Source organism: Ornithorhynchus anatinus, chromosome 20 (assembly GCF_004115215.2).
Source record: "Ornithorhynchus anatinus isolate Pmale09 chromosome 20, mOrnAna1.pri.v4, whole genome shotgun sequence".
Classification (NCBI taxonomy): Eukaryota; Metazoa; Chordata; class Mammalia; order Monotremata; family Ornithorhynchidae; genus Ornithorhynchus; species Ornithorhynchus anatinus.
This window is the reverse complement of record NC_041747.1, coordinates 8,474,719-8,483,972: the sequence shown is the minus strand read 5'-3', so window position 1 is coordinate 8,483,972 and position 9,254 is coordinate 8,474,719. Positions and strand designations below refer to the sequence as shown.

At 45.4% G+C, this 9,254-nt stretch overlaps 1 protein-coding gene across 8 annotated transcripts in view; it reads right to left on the bottom strand.

Moving 5' to 3' along the window:
• Window positions 1-970: 970 nt before the first annotated feature.
• The window catches only part of CAB39L (calcium binding protein 39 like), an 85,565-nt gene continuing 77,281 nt past the window's right edge, over window positions 971-9,254 (bottom strand). For all 8 annotated transcript variants that reach the window (XM_039914966.1, XM_029048007.2, XM_039914967.1 and 5 more), the window contains 2 exons: window positions 6,639-6,782; window positions 971-2,447 (listed from right to left, as the gene is read on the bottom strand). In XM_039914966.1, coding sequence (XP_039770900.1) covers window positions 2,268-2,447; window positions 6,639-6,782 — 324 coding nt within the window. In that variant the 3' untranslated portion in view covers window positions 971-2,267. The remainder of the gene's footprint in view (window positions 2,448-6,638; window positions 6,783-9,254) is intronic.

Genomic DNA, 9,254 nt, shown 5'->3' with positions numbered 1-9,254 from the left:
TCCCTCCGGATCTTCTGCCATCCAGCACCTCCACTAGGGAACGGGTGAAGAAGGTGAAAATGAGGGTAGCTCGCTCTCCCCACCACTTGAACTCTGTGTAACCTGTACACCATACTGTATCCCACCATTTACACCAGTCAGACCAGTCTTTCCAGTGCAACCCGGCTTCTACCTGAAGTTGTGAAACACACAGTCCCACTGGTACAGTGGTAAAGGGAAGAAATGAATGCTTATGGGACACCTTTTCTTTTGCCTTTACGTAAAGTATCTTTACTTACAAAATAGCCTATAAGTGTCAACTCTTCTATAATTAAGAACCTAACAAGATTTATGAACTGTTTGCAGTGGAACCTCTACACATTGTCTTACCCGGGGCTCACTGGGCTAGGACCTGACCCGGGAAGGCTAATACTGCAAGGCCTCACGGAAAACGGAAAATGTGCTCTTTACCCAAAGACTACTTATAATAAAATTTCTGTTGTCACTGGAAACACACTCTGTTGGGTTGTGAAATAGCATCTAATGGATTCCCAAAGCTTATTCTAAGTTGGTCTTTTTTCAGTTTTACTAGTAAAACCAGGGAAGCAGGATTTGGAGGACACCAAGTGTTTCAGAGCCAGAGAAATGCTCCCCCCAGAACCAGACGCAGGGGTGATTCACCCGACAGACAACTTGAAATTTTACCACAAGGGCATCTGGTAAGGCCTCCCAGTTTGGCTCAGCTGAGGGTCATGCCATGAAGGAAAAACAGCATCCTGGGCTGGGCGGATCAAAGGTCACACTGGGGACTGCTGCCCCTGTGACCTTCCAGAGGGGCATTCCCTCTGTCACTCCCTTGAGCATTGGGTCTGTCTTTCCCTCCCTCTCACTCCTGCCCTGAGAGAGAGAAAGAAATTTCAAAACTTAAAAGCAGAAACTCTCGGGGAAGGGGGCTTGGGCATTGTGGAAAGAAAGTGAACAGTGAAAAAAATGCAGATTAGTAACCATGCCTTTAATAGCTTGCAAATATAGGCTGAAAATTCCAGACTGCTATGATATACAACAGTTTTATACACAAGACCTGCTAGCTCCCTTCCTTTTCCAAAAAGCATAAATTAAATCCTTAATCACTTGGTATAACAGTTTCCTGGACTCAAGTCTCAGAGGATCACTACCTTTTTGTCAGAGCGTTCCAGGAAAATGGCTTACTGTTTTGTGAAAGGAGAAATGAGTCTCTGCTCTTCCTTGGGCTCTACATTGAAGCCTTTCCCCAGTCCCTGTGAAAAATGAACGGTCCCAAGGCCCGTGCAACCCTTTGGGACACAGCATCGCATCTGGTAAACGCCACAGTGCAGTGATTTCCCACATGCTATACCCCACGCCTAGGACACCAACCGGATCCGTGCAGGACCAATGAGCACCCCAAAGACCGATGCGGATGGAGACGGTACCTGCTCGGGGCAATGGAGAGACGTAACTAGGCCTAACTGGGCTCCAGACAAAGGGCCAGAAATCCCAGACGGGCCAGTGCTTCGGGCCGCTACGTCACGCCCTAAGGAAGCCAGAGGCCCCTCCCAAGCTGCGGAGACTGTCGGGTCGCTCAAGACCAGCCACAGAAACCTCCCCCCGCCCCCAAGGTACCGCTGAACAGGGTGCAGTTTCACCAGAAAATTAGGAACCACTCCACTGGGGTCGGCCCAGAGAATCTCCCAAAGGAACAAAGTAGTACAAAACACACTGAAAATGCTAAGCACATTTTTCTCCCAATCGACTCGGTGCCAGACTTGGCAAACCTTCTTACCTAAGTGCAGACAAGCAAAACAGCTCAGCCCCTTTCACAGTCCCGGTGCGCAGAGCACTAACTCAGAGAGTCACAACTAAAAGTGCAGAGAAGAAAGATCATTACAATCATCCAAGCTCCTAGTTGGTGCATTTACAGTAAACACAGCCCCGAAGCTGCTTTGAGAAAAAGCTAGAGCAACAAGCCGCAGCTCTCCTGGAATGAACGTGATGAGGGTGCGGGGAGAATTGGTCTATCAGTTTCTAATACAGAGCACCTATGACTCCACATAAATAATCAAGGATTTGATTAAAAAGAATATATTATTCTAGGCGGTTATGTGTAATTTTGATTTAAAACTTTTATACTCCATCTATCTGAACAATGAATTAAAGTGAAACAGGCACCTGCCATGCCGTCCCAAGCACTATGATGTTTAAAATGACACTTCTTATACAAACTGAACAATGCGATTAATGCCAAAGGTGGTAGTTAGGGTGGGGAAGCTTCACGGGACTGGCTTCTTCAAGTCTCGGATCTGTTTAATCAAGTAGTTCTTCTCATCAGTGAACTGTTCATCATCCGTCCTTTCTTTCTGAAAGCCGCTCAGAAACTCAATGAGCTTGGGTTGGTTTTTTAACAGAATTTCCACGATGGGCTGTGTTTTGTGCGGACTAGCCACGAACACCTAAAACACAAAGGCCAATTAGTGTCACGGTGCTATTTTAACGGTATTTTAGCAGTGCTCCAGTGCGTTTAATTCAGCCGTGTTTTTCAGACATAGAAAAGCTCTGAATAGTTTCTTACTGATTCAGGAGAGGGCAATGTAATAACTTAACCATCATATCCTTTTCCTGTATCCTGCACTGTTAATCTGAGAAAGGTGAACACTTATTTGGGTGTGATGTACATTCATCAGAACAGCAGCTCCCCAGCTCATAATGGCTCAAAGATCATTCTGAAAGGTGTTAAAGGGGTTTTGGTGGTCACGTCTTCTATTTGTGTATTCAACCAAATTAGGCCCACAGGTAGGCGTGCATCAGACACACATCTGTGCATTCATGATCTTTGTCCTGTGCCTGGGTGACCACATGCTGAACACAAAACTGGCTTTCTGTGTTGAGACTGTTCTGGGATTTGTTCTCTAGAACCAGGCAATGAAGCACAGGGTGGAGATGGTAGGTTTATACCAGCTTGACATATGCATGTTCAAGCCTGAGGGGATTAGAAGGGTGTCATCAGTTGCTTCCATTATGATGTTTTCCAGTTAGTGCCCAAAGGTGATGCACTATATGAGATCATAACAATTCTCCTGTCCCATGCCAATTTAAATTGGTTCCCATCAGTTTGATCAAGAATTCCACTATTTCTCTGGGAAAGAGGTGAAGCAGATTTCAAAGTTGGGCCATTTTTTGGTGATGTTTGGGCAAAATTCTTTTTCTACTCTGTTCAGCCAAAGCTGAACCCATGTTAAGGAAGGGAGGGAGAACAGGTTTAACCGAAAACCACAGATAATCCCAAACCATTGTAAAAATTGAGTATTCTCCCTCTCATTTTATTTTCCACAGATGTTAAATATTGGCAAAACTGAATGATTAGGGAGTGGGAGGAGATAGACTGAAATTAGCCTCGGTTGGAATGGGCTAATGACTTCTGAAAGAGTCAAGGGATTGGGAGGGGAAAAAGAGGGGAAAGAATGGTGAGTAAAGAGAGAATGGAAAGGGGGAGCACCATGGGACCTAGATTACTCATAACATAGCAGTCCAACACCTGAATAATCATATGGGCTGTTCTTTTGAATTGTCCCACATATGCTTGAAAACATTTCTATATTCCACCCGTTAGGGCATATTGACTTTTCTTCTATGCAGCTCAGAATGCCTCATATCCCTGCATCACCACATCCAGACCCTGAGGTACTTGGGACCAAGTCAGGAGCCTTGTTAAATTCAACATACCGTTCCAACATGTAAAACAAACCCTTCAGGTTGCCCGGAGGAGGCTGGAATAAGTGACTTCCAGGGTGTTGCAGCGTTACATGGAGGCTTCAGGGCCTTCCGGGGATAAGATTGAGGCTGATCTATTTTGATGTGAGCCATAAGAAGGCCCAAACTCTTTGGGGCTCAATGGTGTTTTGTGAAGTCGGCCTTCATTAATGGATTGGGAAGTTATTACCTGCTGGGACCCATCTGAGCTACTGCTGGTTGATACCCACGCTTCCAGAGGACCTCAGGCTAAACACTGTCTGCTCTTCTGTGGTGGCAGTGTAATTAACGCAAATTGCCGATCTTTCTAATGGAAAATAAGGTTAAGCAAAAGTGGAAGATACCCAATGTCACAGATTTGGTCCAAAATAAATCCACAGCCTGGTTTGCCTCATAGTTGCTTGACTCATTGAATCTACCCTGACCACTAACCATCCTGCCATCAAGTTGGGGTAATTTCTGAGTTTGCTTTTGGGGATTAAATCATTTCTTCCTTTTATGGCTCCTTAATCTGTGTGCCCATGAAGACACTCACTTTTAGTGGCAACTGACAATGTAAAACTCCCTCAGGATGACAGTTTCTCTGAATAATCACCCTCTTGCCTGGTGTGCTCTTGCCGGAAATGTAGAAATAATTAGAGTCACATTTGAATTCAAAATGTTTTCAGTCCACAGTCTCCTGTTGAGCGAGATACAGACAGTAACTGTAGTCACTTTGGTTACCATTAAAATCCAAGAGGCTCAAGTCTAATTAAAAGTAAATAGCTAGGAACTTGGTTTGGGAAATCAGTGTTTGAAAATAGTTTCTCCACTGAAGATAGCAATCTATTGACTCATATTCTTTGTTTCCATAACACAGGCTAAAAATAAGATGAAAGAGTTCTTGGTCACAAGGAGAAGGGAATCTCTGAACCTGCATCTGAAGCGTTTCTTTTTTTATTCAGGAAATTAAAAGCTTGTTTTGCTTTGAACCCCCAGCCACTTTTAACTAATCTGTTTCTGGAAGCCCAAGTTTATAAGTCTGTAGAAGTCAGTGGCCGACTCTGGCAGAATATACCCACTGTGTTCAAAAACCAGGTGCGGTCATCCAAACCCAGACACTCTCAGAGCTAAGTGGGCAAACCACATTTAGTGTCTGAATAATCAACCTCCTATTCTGAATTCCTTCTGACTGGGTTGGATGGGGATTTCAGTTTATCAAGGATGATGATGTTCTGAGCAGTCAGAATGGCAAGGCTACTCTTGCCCTGTTGCCATTTATTGGCCGAAAATTCACTTCCTGGGGAGGGGAGTTGGCTGGTTCCACAGTTCCCTTGGGCAATAAAATTAAAGCTCCAAACTTGCCACTCAAATCTATAGGCTTAGCTCCCCCAGTCACAAAGAGCAGGTTATATTATTATGCTTAAGGCCTTCTTGTTCACAATAACCTCTCCCATCCTCAACCCAAGATAGTGGGAGAATAATGTAAATCAGAACATGGCAACAGTTGGAGACTAGTGTGGGGGCTCATTCTTCTAAGGATGAGATGTGCTCAGACTTGCAAGTGTTTTTCTTTAGCTTCTCAACATTATCTTTAGGCTACAGGCTTTCAGATAAGCACTAGAGCATAACAGGAGGAACTACTCAGAAGTTTTGATGTTTCCAGAATATGACATCACACAAGTTCTATGTAAAGCACAATTACCTACACCAGGAAATGCAGTACTCTGCTACTGTGTAAAGTAAAAGGATGAAAATTGCTTAGCTAATTGAAGACTGCAGTTTCACTTTTAGGAGGCAGGAACATAATAGCTTCAGGGAGAAATATTCTCACCCTTCAGACTATCACCTAGGAAGCTTTAATCACCCACAATTCTTTCTAGGCAATTGGGAGGAGGGAAATGAAAGTCTTGTTCCCCAAACAATTTTGGAACTCCATGGGAGAACTCACACACGTCATAAGAAAAACTTCACAAATTTAAGAATTCCTTTGCGCTCTGCTTGAAAGACTAGAGAAAAATGGAGTTGTTAAAAATAAATGGGTCACAGGAAAAAATGTTCTTTCAAGAACAGGTCCTCTTATTACAAACACTTCCCAGCCATGCAAAGAACCTGCTCCTTGTCTTGCTCTTAATAGCTGGAAGGGTGAGGTGATTTGGGGAACAAGGCACAGGACAAGGAAAATTAAATAAGCAGTTCTAGGGCCTGTGCTATCACTGGCTCCTTGTCCAATTTTCACTTTCTCAGAAGTACGGGTTTTAACCCGCTAGGGACACTGGGACAACTATGAGAGGGAGCATGACTTTGTGGAAAAAGCACAGAACTGGGAATCAAGGACCCGAGTTCAAGCACTGGCTCCATCCTTGCCTGGTGTGTGAGACTTTGAGCAAGTCATTTAATTTCCCAGTTCCTGAGTTTCCGCATATGTAACCATGAGGGTAAAATACCGGCTCGTCCCACATGGGCTAGGACTGTGTTTGATCTGATTATCTTGCATCTACCCCAGTGCAAGACACACTGAAACCACTTAATAAATGCCATTACTATTATTATACTAGTAATAATAATAATTAGCGACTTAGCCAGTGGGATCAGGAATTGTGAAGTAATAATAGAGCTGGGGGAGACTTTAAGAGAGAATTGGGCTAGTCCCGTGGCTCCAAAACCATCCAAACCATTTGACTGTCCCTCTTAGTTCCCCCCAAAGCACATGGGAGCTTGTGTCTTTCCCATGACATAGGTTTCCATTTGAAGATCCAGCATGCACTGTACCCTACTAAGTGCTTAGTACAGTACTCTGCACACAGTAAGTGCTCAATAAATATCACTGATGATCAACAACATTTTCCAGGTCGCTAGCGGGGGCTCTGCTAAGTATGTCATATGAAACTGCTAATCCCTGCATCCCATTTTACCTTGAAGACATGAAATGCCTCAAACTGTATGTTAGGGCTCTTGTCCCGGAGAAGGTTCATCATTAGCTTCAGGTTCTCGGGTTTGCTGATGTACTTTGTCATAATGGCGAAATTATGCCGGTCCAAAATCAGTTCACCAAGCAACTGTATGTAAAAAACAAGAACACTATCTCCATTTCTTTGAAACCCTTGACTCCACCTTGAGTGGAAAAGACACCTGCTTTTATGTTTTTGTTGGAGAAATCAGGTAGTCACCTCTCGGTTAGGTGCAAGTCGATTATCAGCCCCTAACTTGTAAATTCTGGTCAGCTCTGAGCCTTTCTGCTCTCCCATCACTCCTCATGGCCTGGTACCTGCAGTCTACAACTGGGACTTCCCAGAATCCACGAACATACCTTCTTCTCTCTCACCCAGCAAAGGCTCAAAGCCACCTTTTCCCACCTCCCACTAGGAGCCCAAGTTACTTCCTCCCATTTTCTGTTTTCCATTTTGTATTCTGCGCCAATCCTGCCTTTATTCATGTGAAAAAAATTAAGGGTTAACTATATGCAGTGAGAGGGAAAGAAACAGGGTCAGGGGAGTGGTTTCATTCATTCATTCATTAGTATTTATTGAGCGCTTACTATGTGCAGAGCACTGTACTAAGCACTTGGGATGAACAAGTCGGCAACAGATAGAGACAGTCCCTGCCGTTTGACGGGCTTACAGTCTAATTGGGGGAGACGGACAGACGAGAACAATGGCAATAAACAGAGTCAAGGGGAAGAACATCTCGTAAAAACAATGGCAACTAAATAGAATCAAGGCGATGTACAATTCATTAACAAAATAAATAGGGTAACGAAAATATATACAGATGAGCGGACGAGTACAGTGCTGTGGGGATGGGAAGGGAGAGGTGGAGGAGCAGAGGGAAAAGGGGAAAATGAGGGTTTAGCTGCGGAGAGGTAAAGGGGGGATGGCAGAGGGAGTAGAGGGGGAAGAGGAGCTCAGTCTGGGAACGCCTCTTGGAGGAGGTGAGTTTTAAGTAGGGTTTTGAAGAGGGAAAGAGAATCAGTTTGGCGGAGGTGAGGAGGGAGGGCGTTCCAGGACCGCGGGAGGACGTGACCCGGGGGTCGACGGCGGGATAGGCGAGACCGAGGGACGGTGAGGAGGTGGGCGGCGGAGGAGCGGAGCATACGGGGTGGGCGGTGGAAAGAGAGAAGGGAGGAGAGGTAGGAAGGGGCAAGGTGATGGAGAGCCTTGAAGCCTAGAGTGAGGAGTTTTTGTTTGGAGCAGAGGTTGATAGGCAACCACTGGAGTTGTTTAAGAAGGGGAGTGACATGCCCAGATCGTTTCTGCAGGAAGATGAGCCGGGCAGCGGAGTGAAGAATAGACTGGAGCGGGGCGAGAGAGGAGGAAGGGAGGGCTGATTCAGAAAGGGCTGTTTCAGAAAGGGCTGATGGCAGTAAGAATGGAGAGAGCCCTCCTAAATATGTTTGCCGGCAAGTGGTCACAGTGGGCGCTCTTTCTCACTCAAAGCAGCCACTCTTGGGCTTACATGAGCCATCTAGACAACGGGAGCTACTGCCTCAATTGTTTCTGGTAATTTTTTGCCTAGTCAGATGGGGATAGGGGGAAGAGAAGATGGGCGGGAAGAGAAAAGTTAAGTATGCATTAACCCTAACCTAAATCGGTCTCTCTGAGCAGGGTGGGGCTGCAACCATGATACCCACCAGGCAGTCGGCTAAATTCCTGCCTACCAGGCCCCTGGTTTGGTTCAGCTCTCTCTCCTACCTCAATTTACTGACCTATTATAACTCCACCTGCCCACTCTGATCCTCTAACATCACCTACTTCGATCTTATGTATACCACTGCCAACCTCCCTTTGACAATGCCTCCCTCGGGCCAGAAAGCCCTCCCCTTCACAGCCAACAGTTTACCACTCTCCCCACTTTCAAAACCCTTCTGGAATCACATCTCCTCCAAGAAGCCTTCCCTGACTCATTTCCCCTATTCACCCTCCCCTCTGTGTCAACTAGGCAGTTGGACCGAAAGCTCCTTGGGGGTAAAGGATCGTATCTGTTGCACTGTATTTTCCCAAGTGCTCGGTACAGTGTTCTGCACACAGTAAGTGATCAATAAATACCACTGATTGACTGGGGAAGGCCATGACAGGGAACAAACTGAAAAAATAAGCCTCTTGCCCAATGAAAGCTCCAACTTATATTACCTTTTACAGCAACACAGGAAACCTCCAAATCTTTTCATTCAGCCAAGAGCTGATCCCTTGACTGAGTTGTCTGTAGTTGGACTCTTACAGAGCTGGAAGGGGAGACTGTGTCCTGGACCCAATTCTCTATTTGTGAGGGAAGGAGGCAGAATCTCTCTTCTTCAGGGAGAGGGGACAGCACTGCACAAGGCCAAAGTCAGGTCTGTATGCCTTGTCTGTCTCTCTCTCTCTCTGAGACATGATGGCTACTCACATTCCCAAGCCCCTAGAATACAGAAGACTGGAGGGGTCAAATCTCTCCCCCTTCATAAAGTAAGCAGAATTATCACTGTTGTTGGTCACTAAACCATGTCAGTATGGGCTAGGGCTCTTAGGTCAACATTTAACTCTGCCAGCTTCAAA